This window comes from Leptopilina heterotoma, unplaced genomic scaffold (assembly GCF_015476425.1).
Source record: "Leptopilina heterotoma isolate Lh14 unplaced genomic scaffold, ASM1547642v1 Lhet_134, whole genome shotgun sequence".
Classification (NCBI taxonomy): domain Eukaryota; kingdom Metazoa; phylum Arthropoda; class Insecta; order Hymenoptera; family Figitidae; genus Leptopilina; species Leptopilina heterotoma.
Genome location: NW_025110853.1, coordinates 465,402 through 484,058, shown reverse-complemented (window position 1 = coordinate 484,058; position 18,657 = coordinate 465,402). Strand labels below are relative to the sequence as shown.

Genomic DNA, 18,657 nt, shown 5'->3' with positions numbered 1-18,657 from the left:
CTTATATCAAGATTTATTTTATTATTATCTTTTTAACTTTTTTTAATATTTTTCACATATAAAAATACTATGTCAATTACTCTTTTTAAATCACTCAATGAAAATCTCTGGAGTCCCTTCGTGAGACTTAAAGGCAACTTTTGCCTAACTTCGGCTACTATGGCCAAACATACTTTGTTTCACCAAGATTCACGGGCAACTTCCATGATTTCCCTTTGTCGATTCTTTTTATTGAACGACATTTTGGTGGGAAAGACCTACTTATTATTAAGTTATTACTTAATGATTATCTGCTACCTTGCAGATTTGTTTGAATGTCATTACCCAAGTTCTGTTGCTTGGATGAACCACTTTTAACATTGAGAAATATCGTAAGTAAATTCCACTTACTCTTAAAGAATATTTGACACAGTTTTGCACATTATAAAGTATCACAATCTTCATTTCATTATTTAGATTTTAATACAAAATTCCTTACTGAATGTTGTAATATGTGTGTTACAAAGTGTCATCATGTGTTAAAAGTGTGATTGTTACCTCATAAATCGACATGAATAAATGCTTATTGAGTTCATTTAAATACAATATGTTTTTTTACTTAAAATATAAAAATGTTACGAAGTCATACGTAACATACTGAATGATGGTATTAACATAAAATGCTCACACAAGATATTCTTAAATTTTTTTAGTTTTAATTTATTTTTCATTTTCTTAAAATTATATTTTCAATGAAAAATATTTCATGTAAGAATAACTTTTAAAGAAAATTATTATATGTATATGAAGCAATCAAATTAGTTAAGCTGTCAAATTGTTTATCTGCAAGCTAACCTAATACTATGAATTTAAATATTAATTTCAATTTTAGAATATTATTCTCTATTCATATATTTTCCAGAACTAATAAAACATGTAAGAAAATTATTTTAGAATCTGCTAAAACGAAAATATTTTCTTTAATATTACTCTGTAAGTTTAGTTATACCTATTATTTAAAAAAAATAACAATTTTTATTTTACCAGTTGTACAAAATAACAGTATCTCCGATTGTACAATAAAACAATCTTTAAAAAAAATTGGGTCAAAATGATACACACCTAGATGTATTACATAATATGTAACATACGCAATATAATGTTAATTTGTAAGAAATTTAAATGAACCGATGCGAAATTTATTGAAATACATTTAACTTCAATTCTAATACACCTAATGACTAATTTTTCTTAAAAATCATTAACAAATTTTTTTAAGTTGTCTTCGGCAGCGGGCCCCTGGAGGGTACGGGCCCTGAAGCACGCGCTTCATGTGCTTCATGATTGTTCTGGCTCTGATAAGGTTTCCTTTATGAAAGTGGGCTTTTACATGGTTTTCATATAGGGTCCTATGTAGAATTACATGTGAGAATCGAAACCGTGTTATAGTTTCTACTAATACATTTAACAGAGTGTCTATCAACCGCGAAGAAAAACCGAGAAATAGTCGGGAATTTAATTCGATCAGGAAAAATCGGGAATTTTCTTATCTAATTAAAAAAAGTTTTATTATATTAATTCGTTTTAAAAAAATTGCTTTTTCCTTTAATTTTTAATAATGTAATATTTTTATTTGTCAAAATGTAAGCCCTACTTTCAACCTACAATATAGGTCTTATTTTAGATTTTATCAGTCGTAACGTAGGGTCTACTTGCGATACAATTAGTTCGAAGTAAACTCTACATAACTCCAAAAGCTGGTGGAAATTTAGGATTAATTTTTAATACATTAATTGAAATACTATAAACGCATAAAGTACTACAAATTGACAAATACTGTTCTGTGAATCTGAATTAGTTAAAAATAGTATTTGATAGAAAAAGTCGTTTACTGATTCAAATAGTAATATTTTCCTAATGAAATAGTTAATGGTAAATAATTATTAGTTTTTCCCAGTCAAATTAAATTCCAGATTGGTACACACTGATACAAACCAGAAATAAATTATTTAATTGGGCTTTTGAGATAGCCCTTTTATTTCAAATTTGGGGAGGCACCAAGCTGCCAAGGTCTAAAAGACCTTGTTTAATTAAGCAGGATCGTTTTTTCACTTTTAAAAGTTACCGTGATAGCTTTGTTTTAACTCTGATAAATAATTATTTCAATTTATTTTATTTATTTCAGGAGTTTTAAAATAAATAAAATCTGATTTGTCATTCACATTAAAATTTTATTTGAACAAGATTTTAAGAAATTTACAAACTTGCACATGTTTAAAAGAGAATTAAAGTTGAAAGTAACATTAAATCATTGAAACGATACAGACTTACCGCTAAAATCCTTAATCCTACCGACAGGGCATAATTTCTCTTATACGGCGCAGGTACTACGCGTACGGACTTGCCGGTCGAGAAACAGGGATCCTCCATCGGGCAAAACACAAGTTGAATGTCGAAAATCAAGTCGTCTATGCGACCAATTTTCATTTAGGCGAACTCGCGAATTTTGTGGGGCCACTGCATTGAGACGGCGCAGGTACTACACGTACGGACTGGCCGGTTAAGAAACAAGGTTCACAATCGTTAAATATTTAATTAATTGGAATCTCACTCAAAACAGCTCTCACTGGACTTCGTCGGTTAGAAGATTCTATTACATTTTTTCGTCCGCCTTTTGTATTATACTAGTTTTTTCGCTGAGTTCTATACGGGGGTCCGACGGCAGACGGGCTTAGTCTCGGCATTTCCTACTTTCTTGCGATCAACAGATCTGCCAGGCTGTAGCCGGGACAGGTGTTGATCGCTTGAAGAGGAAAATTGTACAGCGGCGATAGAAATTTTGCGACAAGCCTCTACTCCTTGTCCTGATGTCAAAGTGGGGTAAATTTGTCAACTAAGGATTTTTAGAATTAGAAGTAGGGAAATTCTTCAGGCTCATTGGACTTTGCATTATGCTGACGTTTCTGATTGCATGCAGTTTTCGTGAGAACGGAAACGGCGTTGTTAATTTGATACTTATCAGAAACAATTTTTATAACTAAATATCTCCTATAATATTAAGATATTCGCTGTCGTTTCGTCGTTTGTCGTTCGTGTAATTCCGTACTTCATCGTTTGGTCGTTCGGCATCACTAAAAAATATATATATATATATATATATATTATAATAGGGGAGACTGGGGCGAAAAGTTAAACTGACAAAACCGTTAAAATTCATTATCTTTCGAACGAAAATAGTTAGAGCATTGCAATTTTAATTATAGAAGGGTGTTATCACCCTAAATAAATGTCCGGAGTTGTGTGCAATTCTGTTCATTTTTGTGGTGTCTATATTGAAAGTTTTATTTTAACCTACTTTTGAAAATTTTTTCGAAAAAGAAAATATCAACTTTTAAGTATATTTTTTGAATTTATTCTCATCGCGATTTTTTTAGATCCTTATTTGGGTCCCCTGAAGAGATACCTAAAGGTATTTGCCAAATATCTTTAGTCAGATTTTTTATATTTATTGTTAAAGCCAAAAACGCACCCTGGGGCGAAAAGTTAAATAATGGGTGGGGCGAAAAGTTAAATGTATATTTTTACATGTTGTTAAAAATTTTTTTTTTATTTTTCGTTTTTTTGGGTTAATTTGTTTAAAAATGATTTATTTGACATTGGGCAAGTACTCTGTCAAAAAATAAACCGGTTAACGTGAAATAACCCAAAAAATTTTTTTTTTTTTTGAAATTTCAATTTTTTAACTTTACAACTATTCTAAAGCTTTTGTCATCGGAAATAATTTCATTCACATGTCTGTCATTGTGCCCATCTCCATCTGCAATGGTAATTAATTATTTACAACTTTTAATTTAATGTGTCAAAAAAACGATAAAAATATTTTCCCTTTAAATATTAACTTCATATTTTCTAATAATTTACACTTTTAACTTAACTATAAATTAATATGAGGATTACATATGATAAGACAATAATTAGAAACAAAACTAGAACACCTATTAAATATGAAAAGGGTGTTAAAAATAAATTAATAAATTCACAAAAAATTCTCATTACATTAAATATAATTTAAAAATTATATTTTAATTTATTTTGAAAATTACCCATATTCAAATATCTTTAAAATTAGGAATTTATCTGAATATTATATAAAAAAATAGTATGCTCAATTTGATTCGAAATCTATTTTGTATATAAATGAAACTTTGAATTAACGATTAACATTTATATTAAATTAAAAATAGTATTAATTAAACAAAAAAAATCTTTTACTTACAAGTATTATTATCATCAGAAATAATTTCATTCACATGTCTGTCATCGTGGTGCCCATCTCCAACTTCATTTTGAATGGTCATGTTTTTGAAACATGGGTTAATCAAATTTTGATTATAATTTTTGTTATAAAAATAACGTGTATTTGTCGTAGATTTATGACTGTCATCTAATAAAAGATAATTTATTATATAGTTATGTTAAATTTAGTTAAAATAAATTAATTTTATTATATATGTTATCGGCAAAACCCGAAGTCCAGGCAAAACCCGAATTGCCTAGGCAATTCGGGATTTGCCTATGATTTTAGGAAATACCCGAATTTCCTAGAGATTCATAGGCCAAACCCGAATTGCCTAGGTAAAACCCGATTTCCCTAGGCAATTCGGGTTTTGCCTGGACTTCGGGTTTTGCCGGTAACATATACAATTGATAAATTGCAATGTACATGGTATAAAATTTAAAATTATTATTAAATATCAAAACATAATCAAATTTATAACTTACCCAATGGACAATATCTATGAGACATTGTAACTCTTCAGTTGATAGTTAAGTAATGACACAATTCACATTATAGTATATGATTAAATATCAATATTATTCAATATAGTGTCAAAGAACTTGATTGTTTACATGAAAGTACATTAATTTCATAACCTTGATTTACAATTATGATGTTTATAATGATCAAGTTTGATAACAAATAAAACTAAAATACATACACTGAAATTATTATTTCTTTACTTAATTATTACAAATAATTTCCAAAGAGGAAATAGGTCATCATTTTAATTCCTTCAAGTTGATAAAGAAATGATACAATATTAAATAAACTACTTACTTAATAATTATTATTTTTGAATTACAGTACTTAGTAAAAATTTAATTTATATACAAATGGAGCATATAAGATAAACATTGATTTTAAATAAAATTTTTTTTTTAATTAAATAAAATATTTCTTAGTAAATTCATTCACACTCCAAAAAAGAATAATAAATAAAACAATAATAAATTAATAGTAAAATGATAAATAGAATAATATATAAAACACAAATAATGGCCCAATAACGACTTTTTGCAGTCTTAGTATTTCATACTTGGAATTTTTAAAAACGGAAAATTTTTAAATTAAATATTAGAAATCAGAATTATTCTGAAAACAAAATTAATCTAATACTTTGTTAATTTTATTCATTACTAAATTTTATATATTCTGTAATAATTGTACACAAGAGAGACTAGATTGATGATTCATATTGTCAACAACAATACGTTTATTATATATCCCACTTAAATAGAAAATATAATGAGAACCAACAGGACTTACAAATTTTCTTTCAGTTTTAAAGTGAAAGCATCAAAATAGGCAAAAAAAATCTAAAAAGAAAAAATAGTACATAGGATGATATTAATTCTGAAAAAATTGCTTATAAATGTTTAAAAACAAATTGTGAGTTACCAAGTAATTCAACATTAACAACATTTGAGGAAATGGAAAAAACCATAAAAAAGTAAGTAATTGCTATCTTTAAATTTATATTCAGTTTTATAATTTATAATAAAGAATTAATCAATCAATAAAAATATAATAATTAGATATAAGAAATTAAATGTGCATAACTGTCTAATATTTTTATTTATTTTTTCTTCTATTATAACTTTGGGGTTATCTCAAATGCGTACCTTTCTTTTTAATAAATTATTCCATTAATTAAATTTTTTAATTTTTAATGAGTTAGAATAAAATCTATTGAATATTCTTATATAGAAAATAAACCATTTTTTTCTATATATTATATATATTCCTATATTTTTTTGATTTTATTATTTTAAAAAAATTTAATTTTTTTATAGAGTAGTTTTATAATTTAAATATATAAAACTGTAAAGAATTTTTAATATTTTAATAATATAAATTATTATTTAATCAAATATTTTTAGTAATTAAAATTATTTTTTTATTTATTAATTTTTATTTATTTTTTCATTTTTTTCCTTGCAGTTGGAGCTTTGAAGCACGAGTAATAAATAAATCTGAAATTAAAAATTTTGTCACGGGAAAATTGTTTACGGCAAATTTTTTAGATACATCTGGAGAAATAAAGTGCACCATTTTCAACGAAAATGTAGAAAAATTCTTTTCTATTTTAGAGGTATTAATTAAAGTAAAAATGACAAAAAATAATAATATAACATAACACAAATTTACAATAATAATTTTTAATATTAAACAGGTTGGAAAGTTATACAGATTTTCAAAGGTTTTCATCTTACCAGCCAATAAGAAATACAACAAATTGCCCAATGACTATGAAATTCAACTCAGTGAAAATAGTACAGTTGAGTCTTCAACAAAAGAAAGTGAAATACCACTAAATAATTTCAATTTTGTTTCAATAAAAGAAATAAATTTGATGGATGCAAATAAAATAGTGGGTAAGTATATGTGTATATATGTATGAATGTATATTTTTTAATTCAATTTAAAAAATATTATATTTCGTAGACACTTTTGGAATTATAAGATCGATACATGAAATTGTTGAAAATACCACGAAAGCAGGAACTAAATTTACAAAACGAAGTGTTACAATCGAGGATAAAAACAAAGATACAGTAAGAATTATTATTATTATTAATATAAAAATATAAAATTTCTTATTTATCTTAAAACTATAAATAGAAAATGAAATATAGTAAATTTATTATCGCATTTACTTATAAATAATATATAAATATTAATTATCTACTAATTATTATTTTTAGATTGATTTAGTCTTCTGGGGACAAAGAGCAGTGAATTTCGAAGTAGCTGTAAATACCATCATAACAGTTAAAGGGGCTAAAATAAACGAATATCAGAATGTCCAATATTTATCAGTTTTATCAGACACTGTAACTATTTTCAATGACACGAACAATGCAGAAATATTAAGGTATACGTCCATATTAATCTATAGACATTAAAATTAATTTTACTTAAATTGTTTTAAAATTGAACTAAAAAAAATTAAAAATAAACTATTTTTATATTCTTCACATCAATAATTTTTAAATTATAATTATGAATTTTTTTCAGCTTCAAAAATCAATTAGGCGCAGAAAAAGAAAATTAAATTTGATGATATGTGATTGATTTATGTTCTAACTTAAGTAAATAAGTAACGTTACTTAAAATTTTGATTAAACGTTTTTTTTGAAAATTAAAAATTTATAAGGCTTCAGATAGAACAAAAATAATTTGTTAGTAAAATTAATTTATCTAACTTAAGTAAATAAGTTACATCACTTATAATTTCAATAAAATTTTTTTTTTTAATTAAAAATTCATGACAATATAGAAAGTTAATTGCCAATTGCATAGCAATATAATAAATATATATAAATGGGCAATTCCACGTGAGATTTCAGTCGACCTCTTAAAATCGGCCAAAAATATTTTTTTTCTATTCTGTATTGAAAAAAAACAGATACGTATTTTTTTATTATTTTTTTGGAGGCCAAATTTTTGAGTTATGAATTTTCAAAATTTTCGCTTTTTAAATGTAGGTATATTTTTAATGTCAGATAACTCAAAAAATATTGCTTCTTTTCATTTTTTGACAAGAAAAAAAAAGTTTTGTTTTTCTCTCTACTTTTGAATAATCATAACAAAAATTTTTTTTTTCATTTTTTATTAAAAAAATAAAATAATTTTATAAACAAATTAATTTTTTTTAACTTTGGGTATGATAAATTTTTAATTTTCTTTTTTTAAAACATACCTGGAAATGATAAGAAGGTTTTGCAAAAAGTTTCAGAGTGGGCCTGACAAGTTTGATGGGTCCAAAAAAATAATTAAGCTGTCCGTGCAGGTCGCACGCACGTGGCACAATGGGATTTTTTTACAATTTATTATTAAAAATTGTCTAGAGCCTACAAATTTTATCGGATTTTGATTATTATTGAATTTTTAGGCTCTAAACAATTTTTAATAATAAATTGTAAAAAAATCCCATTGTGCCACGTGCGTGCGACCTGCACGGACAGCTTAATTATTTTTTTGGACCCATCAAACTTGTCAGGCCCACTCTGAAACTTTTTGCAAAACCTTCTTATCATTTCCAGGTATGTTTTAAAAAAAGAAAATTAAAAATTTATCATACCCAAAGTTAAAAAAAATTAATTTGTTTATAAAATTATTTTATTTTTTTAATAAAAAATGAAAAAAAAAATTTTTGTTATGATTATTCAAAAGTAGAGAGAAAAACAAAACTTTTTTTCTCTTGTCAAAAAATGAAAAGAAGCAATATTTTTTTAGTTATCTGACATTAAAAATATACCTACATTTAAAAAGCGAAAATTTTGAAAATTCATAACTCAAAAATTTGGCCTCCAAAAAAATAAAAAAAAAATACGTATCTGTTTTTTTTCAATACAGAATAGAAAAAAAATATTTTTGGCCGATTTTAAGAGGTCGACTGAAATCTCACGTAGAATTGCCCAAATACATTGAAAAATGACGTTATTTTCAAATTCAATATACATATGTATATTAAAATTTTCTTTTTTCTATTATATGTTCTATAAGGTAATAATTATTTGAATAAGACTTGTTTGTCAATTTCTTTAGAATTATTTAAAAAAATAATTGTAACAAAAAATTGAAATAAAACTTAATTTTAAATTTATTAAGACTACACTTTTCTGCAAAAACATTTATTTACAGACTAACGAAATAAACAATAACATTCATAATACTAGAAAATTATTTTAATGGTGTTTAATTTTAGTTCAGGGTACCATTTGGATAAACAAATCAAATCTTTAAAATTACACTTCAAATTTTATTTTGGTCATACGTATATTAAACATGTGGAATTTTTTATACATTCTATAATTATTTAATAAACAATTTTTTAAAATTATTATAATTTTGTAATATTTAATCTAATAATTTAAAGAAGAATAATACAATTAAAATTTTTTATTTCATTGTATACTAATATGAATAATATAAAACTTATGAACAATTATATTGACAAAAACAAATGTTTTAATGTTTCTATTTCTGTACCTTACGAACAACATATTAATAAAATGGGACCATCAAAATTTTAATTTTAAAATTACCTATACGTAATGAAAATATTTTTGTAAAATAAAATACTGACTTATATAATAAGTATATAATAATAATAATAATATAACTTAAATAAATAAGCAATTAATTTTTTTCATTTTGTTTTATTCATTCAATCTAATTTTTTTGCAGCTTTTAATAAAGCAGAAAATAACAGTTTTAAATTATTTTCGGTTTTTTGTTCCTGTTTTTGATTTTGTGTCTAAATAAGATTTTAGTTTACTAAAATCTTTTACTGTACACATTGCAAAGTACATTAAACGGAAAATTTGGTGAACAAAAGAAACATTTTATTTCATATAAGAATAATATAAGAGAGGAGAAGAGATTTTAACTACACCCTTAATTAAATACTTAAAATATTCAAAAACATTTCGAATAAAAATTATAAATTTAATCAAAATAAATGATTAAGAAAATTAATTAACTAAAAAAATATTCATATATGAATTAGTAATATTGTTGGTATTTCCTTAGGAAGAAAATCCGTTTTAATTTTAATCACTCATATACATTTATTTATATAGATATATTTATATACAAAAAAATTACAAATATATACGTTTCATTACAACCGAGCGAGCGTTAGCGAGCGAGGATTTATCGCTAGTATAAATTATAACTATATTGTAAAGAAAGAATTTTTATTTATAACTATAATTTATTTATAGTTATAAGTGTTTAATATAAGTTGTATAAATAACGTTATATTGGTTCTACATTTTATAAGTTACTAGTATATGTATTTTGCATTCATAATTATACATATACACATATACATGCAACTTACAGTCCTGTGGCATTTTATTGTTAACAATAAGTTACAATAAAATGTTTAGCTATTATCAAATTATTTTCTGTAAAATTGGAATAGTGAATAAAACGAATAAAATATATACGCTTCATAAAGCGTTGAGTCAGCCTCCAAATGCATGTGCATTTGTTATGATATTCTAGTCCTTAAGTTTGTAGGCCTAAAGGGGAAAAAGGAAGGAGAGACAAGAAAAGACAATAGGAGAGACAAGGCAATGAGCAGAGGCATGTGTATCATGGTTGTATGTGTCCCCGTAACGCAAAGAACTCAAGGGTGTGGACGTGTTAGATCTTGTAGCCAGCGGAATCAGTGGGTGTGCACGTATACAAATAGGTCGTCTCAATGCATATGTGTGAAATGCATTACCTTTAAATATTTTCAAATAGAGGTTTCTTTTATTATATAAAATTTTAAGTATTAATAATGTTTATAAATTTATGCATATAACTTATAAACAATATTATAAAATATATAGGAATTTATGTTTTATAAATTCTGTCCTATCTTTTGTAGCTTTATTAAAAAGAAAAATAATAATAAAATAGTACCTGTTAAGTACCTTGTACGTAACACACACCTCTTCAAATATATTAGTAGAAACCAAAACCCGTCAAAGACAGTACGACAGCTAGTTTTTATATTATTTAAAAATTATTATTATTATTATTTTTTTTTTTGCTAAGGGACTTTTGGGATAAAAGGGGGCCTACAGATACCTTGGATTCCGCACTCCAAGGTTATGTGGGGATGGTACAATAAGAAAAAAAGAAAGAAATATAAAATGAAGATAGATAAATATTATAATAATTTTAATAAACTAGCGACCTACTACCCTTCTTCTTCTTCTTCTTCTAACTACTACCCTTCTTTTGGAGCCCTTTACCCTTCCTCGGAACTGTCGTAAGACTATAGCCTTCGAGGGTGGCACTCCAACTCTGTCGCTAATTCGACTTTCTGCTTTTCTCTGCGGTTATCCTGCGTTAATAGTTACATAAAAATTTAAAACTATTTCAATATAAAAACGGAATTAACAGCACAACAATAATAAAAAAACAAATGTGTAATTAAGTGTAAAAAGTCAAAACATAAAATTGTAAACGGATATATAAAAAAATAAAAAAATAAACGCGTATGTAATATTTAAACATAAACTGTATAAAAACCAATACAAACATAAAACAAATTAAAAAAAATATAAGGACAGATAAAACACAAAATAAATTAATAAGAAACGAACAAACAAATTAAAAGCTGATTAAATTACGCTTTTTGGCGGCCTTCGAGATCTTTCCTCGACATAACCAAGATTATAAAGTTCTCGACTTGCCGCCAATTCTCTTCTGACTGGGTCATCAGCGATACCATGTTCTCCGGTGTAACTTGACTGTTTACACCTTCGAACATGGCCCGCCTCTCAAAGTCCCATTTCTTGCATGAGAAGAGAGTGTGCTCCGCGTTGTCCTCAGGGAACTGTCAATATGCACACACCTCGTCCTCGCGTAATTTAAAGCGACACAGATACGAGTTAAAACACCCGTGACCTGTGAGCGCCTGAGTCAAATAATGGAAACCTGACCGTGTTTCCTATTTATCCAGGTGTCGAGTGCCGGGATAAGGCGATAAGTCCATCGACCTTTTTCCTCACCATCCCATCTTTCTTGCCATCTTTCTATAAGCCTGTGCCTCGCTTCTTTGCGTATCAGACCCTTGCTTTGTCTTAATTCCACATTCAAGAAACTGCTTTCTTTAGAAAAGAGAAACATTTCTTCCCTTTTCCTTGCCAAAAGATCTGCTAGCGGGACACTTGCAAGGACCTGCACAGAACTCGTAGATACCGTCTTATGCAGAGATGATACGCGCTGTTATCGATCTCTGCGCCGACAGTATTTTTTCACAGATGGTCACACATCTTTTTTTCCTCAGGGATGGGGCCCACGCTTGTGCTGCATAGAGCATTTTAGCGTGGGCGACACTCGCCACAAGTCTCCGTTTTTGTTCACGGGGTCCGCCTACGTTTGGCATTAACCGTAAAAGATTAGCCGCACACTCGATCGTCTTATTTGACGCCGTAGCCATGTGGTGGTGGAAGTTTAACCTTCCATTTAACTCCACACCAAGATATTTAATTTGCTTACTCCACTTGACGTCGAATCCGTCTATCACGATTCGTGGAACTAATAATCACGTTTGTCTGTGACCAGCAGTGCCTCGGTCTTTTCCGGGGCCATTTCAAGACCTCTGGTATCCAGCCAGCTTTTTGCTAGTCGCAGACATTCGTTCACCAATGTCCCAAGAGCCTTCTCACTTTCGGCAGTGCACACAAACAACGCGTCGTCCGCAAAGCCGACGATCACCGCACCTTCGGGCAGATCCATTCGCAGAAAATCATCATAAGATACATTCCATACAAATGGACCCACCCTCGAGCCTTGAGGAGCCCCACGCTGCATCTCTTCCCTGAGAGTGCAGGTGTCTCCCTCATATATAACCCACCTGTCGCTAAGATAATTATCCATTATCCGCAACAAGTAGGGCGGCATGTTTTTCTTTTCGATCGACTTGATGAGATTTTTCCATCTTGCGGAATTAAACGCGTTGCGTATGTCAATTGCTACCAACGCGCAAAAGCTCTTCTTTTTTCCAGGTCCCAATTTGTTTTTTCCTGCTTTGGCTATGTCCACAACTGCCTGGATGGCATCATCTGTGGACTTGCCTTTACGGAAACCAAATTGGTGATCGGATAGACGATTCTCTTCGGTCAAGTGGCCTTGCATTCTCTGCAGAACAATATCCTCTAGAAGTTTACCCATCGTATCTAGCAGGCATATAGGCCTGTACGATGAAACCATATCTAGAGGTTTTTCACCTTTCCTTAGGAGGATTAACCTCTGTCGCTTCCAGTCGCGGAAGAACTCTCCTCTCTCAAGGCAAAGATTGAAGCATCGAAGCAGAATCTTGGGTGAAGTGTCGATTACCAACTTTAGGATCTCGTTACTTATCCCATCGATTCCAGGCGCCTTGCCTGTTTTTAATCTTTTGCTTGCTTTGTGCAATTCGTTAAGTGTAAAGAGTTCTTCCTCTTCGACTTTGCAAAAACTTCAGTCCATTCTAAGGTGTAGTTCTGCAGGAGGGAACAAAGAATTTATTATCTTTCTGACACAATCGGGATTGTCCAGGCCGGGGGTCTTTTGCCTCGTTACTAATTTTTTAGCAACGATTTTAAAAGCCAGGTCCATGGGTCCTTATCGACTTCCTCGATTAGGTCCTTCCAGCTACGGCGTCGCGTCTTGCGGATCTCTTTTTTGAGGTTCTTTTTTGCCTCCTTGAAAGCCTCTTTTAGCAAAGGATCTCCCTTAGATCGGGTGTATGTCCTTTTTGCTTTGAGGCATTCCTTTCTCAAGGAGGCCAGCTTCTCTGACCACCAGTGCAAGGATTTTTTCTTTGGAAAGGCGCCTTTGCGACTAGGAGCTTCCTGTCTTTTTCCTATTCGTGTGTCTCCCATTAAGACTGAGAACTCAATGTACTGGTGGCCACTTGCTGTATATTCCTCAGAGACCCGCCAGTCGCTTATGCGGCTAAATATATTAGACGATGCGATCGTTAGATCTATAATCGATCCGATTGCACCTCGTCTAAACGTCCATGTTTTTCCCCGGTTTACAACTAATAAATCGTTCTTGGAGATCATTTCTCCATTCAGAATTCCTCTCTTGTCGATCCTCGTCTCACCCCACTCTGGCGACTTTGCATTGAAATCGCCAGTGATGATGACATCCAGCTTGGATTCCATGAGGCTCGATTCTAGGTCTTCTATATTGGCTTCAAAGGTGGTCAGTGGGTCGTTGGGTGAGAAGTAGCAGCTATACATACGTATATTAGCCACCTCTATCCACACAAACCCGCTGCTTGTCTCCAAGAACGTGTCAACCCGCAATTGTGGGTCGCACAGCTTGATAGCGGCTCTCTTCGCCTTATCCTGATACCAAGGTGCGAGGTCGCTTCCTTGATGCTGCTCACTGCAGAACAGGATATCGACCTCATTTTCCCTAGCTGTTTGCACCAGGAGCACCTGTGCATCCTTACTTGTATGCAGGTTGACTTGAAGGAGCTTTAGGGATTTGCCCTTTTAAGTTTCTCCAGTTCCTCCTTGTAAACCGGGCAGGAAATTCTTCCAGGGATATGGTTGACTTCCGTTTTTCCCAAATCTATACACGTAATGCACTTTGGCTTGTCGCTAGTACAACTCTTGGCGAAATGTCCCGCTTCGCCGCATCTCCGACAGTTTTTGTTCTGTCGGGGCCCTTGCAAATTCGGGTCACGTGTCCATAGACTAGGTCCTTGCGGTTACACTCAGCACCGCTCAGAACGCATGCCAAATAGACGTCCGACTCATCGGCCGCGACATGCTTTGCTTTTGCTTCTTTCAGCAGGACTTCGATGACTTTAAGTCCATCTTTTACCGTCTTCTTGACGCCCCTCTGAATGTCGCAAGACTCCATCATCTTTGCGACCTCCAACTCCAATTTGTCGAGACAAGTCGCCTCCTCCTTTCTGAGCCGCAAGCATATCTCGCGACTCTCTTCTATTGCCTCGTCGTCCACTTCCGAGTGGATAGCGCTGCGTACGGTCTTTCCGCAACTGCAATTTGACACACTCAGAAGGCTCGACGCGCTTCCTTTTCTCCTTCTTTCTTTTTCCACTTCAGTCTGTCCTATCCGAATCTTCGGGACATCAAAGGATCTTTTACTTGTCACCAGCAAAGCTTCTGTCTTCTCTGTAGCCATTTGTAGGCCGTTGAGATCTAACCAGAGCTTTGCTCGCCTCAAGCTTTCGTTGACCCTTATTTCTAGAATCCGGGAAGTCCGCGCGCCACACTCTATAATGACGTCATCCGCAAAGCCAACCATTATCGTATCTTCAGGTAACTCAATTCTAAGGAAGTCATCGTACATGACGTTCCATATGAATGGACCCACCTTTGATCATTGGGGAGCTCCGCATGTCATTTCGTATTTGAGATGACATGCATCGCTCTTATAATCAACCCATCTGTCGCTGAGATAGTTGTCTATCATTCGCAACAGATAGGTTGGTACCCCTTTACGACGCATCGCCTTGATGCAGTTGTCCCACCTTGCGGAGTTAAACGCATTACGTATGTCGATGGAAACAAGCGCGCAGAATCCTTTCTTCTTGTCCTCTTTGACTTTCTTCGCATGGTTTACAACAGTGAGTATTGCGTCAACTGTTGACCGGCCTTTACGAAAGCCAAATTGATTCTCCGATAGGCTATTTTCGCCTATCAGGATTTCCTGAAGTCTCTGTAGAACCATTCCCTCTAGAAATTTGCCCATCGTATCTAATAAACAAATTGGTCTGAACGATGTCACCTTATCCAGAGGTTTATCGCCTTACCTGAGAAGGACCAACCTCTGTGTTTTCCAGTGGCCGAATAACTCTCCAGCATTCAAGCACGTATTAAAGACGTCAAGAAGCAATTTGGGATCCACTGCGACAACCTCTTTTAAGATTTCGCTCGATATACCATAATTGCCTGGCGCTTTGCCATTTCTTAACGTCTTTGCCACCTTTTTTAATTCCTTAATCGTGAAGAGTTCCTCCTCTCTCACTACGCAGTGAGTATAGTCCTCTCTGGGGCTAGGTTCAACTTAGGGAAACAGTGCCTTTATGATTTCCTAGACCCAAATCGGATCGTCCAAACCAGGGGTTTTATGCCTTGTCACTAATTTCTGAGCGACAATCTTAAAGGCCAAACCCCACGGATCCTTCTCGGAGTCTCCGATTAGGTCCTTCCAGCAACGGCGTTGGCTACTTTTCACAGCCCGCTTAAAAGTACGCCTGGCTTTATGCCATGTTTCCTGCAGCTGGAGGTTTCCCTTAGACTCATACTCAAGAAAAAACCTCTCCGGAGGGTTCCCCTTTCACCGCACAAACATGAAAGGCGTCGTTTATAGACTTAAACCTTTCAGATTCATACATCAGGTCCTGCTATCCCGCAAGCTAAATCCTCCCAATCTTCGTCGCTAATGACTTAATATGGTCCGACGTGCTGGCGGAAATGGCGAGCGTGGATAACAGGAACTGCCCAATCATGGAAGATGCCGTTTATAGACTATGTCTTCCCAATCACCAAGACGAAAATAAAACAAAAATTTCATACTGAACCCACCGGTTCAGAATCTTTTTGCCCATTTAGAGGTATATTGCGTTTATAGCCATACCCTCCATTTATACAATTTCCTAACATGCTGATATCAAGATGGTCCCCGTCTCAAAAGCTCTCCAAACTCACCTCCTCCTCCTCCAAACAACTCAGCAGACCTACACACACCTATGCAAGATAATACACAAATAGGTGCAGATGAGCGGAGAAGCTGGAGTTCCGGGCTTGCAAAGTCGAAAAGGAAGAACTCTTCACACTTAGTGAACTGCAAAAAGCAGGCAAAAGATTGAAAACAGGCAAGACGCCTGGAATCGATGGGATAAGTAACGAGATCCTAAAGTTGGTAATCGACACTTCACCCAAGATTCTGCTTCGATGCTTCAATCTTTGCCTTGAGAGAGGAGAGTTCTTCCGCGACTGAAAGCGACAGAGGTTTGTCCTCCTAAGGAAAGGTGAAAAACCTCTAGATAAGGTTTCATCGTACAGGCCTATATGCTTGCTAGATACGATGGGTAAACTTCTAAAGGATATGGTTCTGCAGAGAATGCAAAGCCACTTGACCGAAGCGAATCGTCTATCCGATTACCAATTTGGTTTCCGTAAAGGCAAGTCCACAGTTGATGCCATCCAGGCAGTTGTGAACATAGCCAAAGCAGGAAAAAACAAATTGGGACCTGGAAAAAAAAAGAGCTTCTGCGCGTTGGTAGCAATTGACATACGTAACGCGTTTAATTCCGCAAGATGGAAAGATCTCATCGAGTCGATGAAAAAGAAAAACATGCCGCACTACTTGTTGCGGATAATGGATAATTATCTTAGCGACAGGTGGGTTATATATGAGGGAGACACCTGCACTCTCAGGGAAGAGATGCAGCGTGGGGCTCCTCAAGGCTCGAGGGTGGGTCCATTTGTATGGAATGTATCTTATGATGATTTTCTGCGAATGGATCTGCCCGAAGATGCGGTGATCGTCGGCTTTGCGGACGACGCGTTGTTCGTGTGCACTGCCGAAAGTATGGAGGCTCTTGGGACATTGGTGAACGAATGTCTGCGACTAGCAAAAAGCTGGCTGGATACCAGAGGTCTTGAAATGGCCCTGGAAAAGACCGTGATAGACGGATTCGAGGTCAAGTGGAGTAAGCAAATTAAATATATTGGTGTGGAGTTAGATAGAAGGTTAAACTTCCAACACCACATGGCTACGGCGTCAAATAAGGCGATCGAATGTGCGGCTAATCTTTCACGGTTAATGCCAAATGTAGGCGGACCCCGTGAACAAAAAAGAAGACTGGTGGCGAGTGTCGCCCACGCTAAAATGCTCTATGCAGCACCAGCGTAGGCCCCATCCCTGAGGAGTAAAAGATGTGTGACCATCTCTGAAAAGATACTGTCGGCGCAGAGATCGATAACAACGCGTATCATCTCTGCATATAAGACGGTATCTACGAGTGCTGTGCAGGTCCTTGCAAGTGTCCCGCCAACAGATATTTTGGCGAGGGAAAGGGAAGAAATGTTTCTCTTTTCTAAAGAAGCAGTTCCTCGGATGAGGAATTACGATCAAGCAAGGGCCTGATACGCAAAGAAGCGAGGCACAGGCTCATAGAAAGATGCCAAGAAAGATGGGATGGTGAGGAAGAAGGTCGATGGACTTATCGCCTTTTCCCGGCACTCGCCACCTGGATAAATAGGAAACACGGTCAGGTTACCTATTATTTGATTCAGGCGCTCACAGGTCACGGGTGTTTTAACTCGTACCTGTGTCGCTTTAAATTACGCGAGGACGAGGTGTGTGCATATTGCCAGTTCCCTGAGGACAACGCGGAGCACACCCTCTTCTCATGCAAGAAATGGGACTTGGAGAGGCGGGCCATGTTTGAAGGTGTAAACAGTCAAGTTACACCGGAGAACATGGTATCGCTGATGACCCAGTCAGAAGAGAATTGGCGGCAAGTCGAGAACTTCATAATCTCGGTTATGTCGAGAAAAGATCTCGACGGACGCCAAAAAGCGTAATTTAAACAGCTTTTAATTTGTTTTGTTTGTTTCTTATTAATTTATTTTGTGTTTTATTTGTCCTTATACATTTTTTAATTTGTTTTGTGCTTTTTATTCTATTTTGTACAGCTTTATCTTCTCAAAATTATATACGTGTTTACTTTTTTTTCTTTTTTTTTCTTTTTTATATGCGTTTGCAATTTTATCTTTTGACTTTTTACACTTCTTAAATAATGTTGTTTTTTATTATTGTTGTGCTGTAAATTCCGCTTAGACTATGAA

The 18,657-nt window shown here is 33.1% G+C and overlaps 1 protein-coding gene across 1 annotated transcript; it reads left to right on the top strand.

The window, feature by feature from the left end:
- Window positions 1-6,593: 6,593 nt before the first annotated feature.
- Window positions 6,594-7,227, top strand: LOC122513131 (replication protein A 70 kDa DNA-binding subunit-like). The gene is made up of 3 exons (XM_043629404.1): window positions 6,594-6,696; window positions 6,767-6,876; window positions 7,027-7,227. The coding sequence occupies exons 1-3, from the start codon at window positions 6,675-6,677 to the stop codon at window positions 7,225-7,227; spliced, it is 333 nt and encodes a 110-aa protein (XP_043485339.1). The 5' UTR covers window positions 6,594-6,674.
- Window positions 7,228-18,657: the final 11,430 nt, after the last annotated feature.

Excerpts from the sequence above, each read along its gene's own strand:
- LOC122513131 (XM_043629404.1), top strand. The coding sequence starts at position 6,675 with ATGGATGCAAATAAAATAGTGG. Across the intron at positions 6,697-6,766 it reads GGATGCAAATAAAATAGTGG|ACACTTTTGGAATTATAAGA; the intron begins GTAAGTATATGT and ends TATATTTCGTAG. Across the intron at positions 6,877-7,026 it reads AGGATAAAAACAAAGATACA|ATTGATTTAGTCTTCTGGGG; the intron begins GTAAGAATTATT and ends TATTATTTTTAG.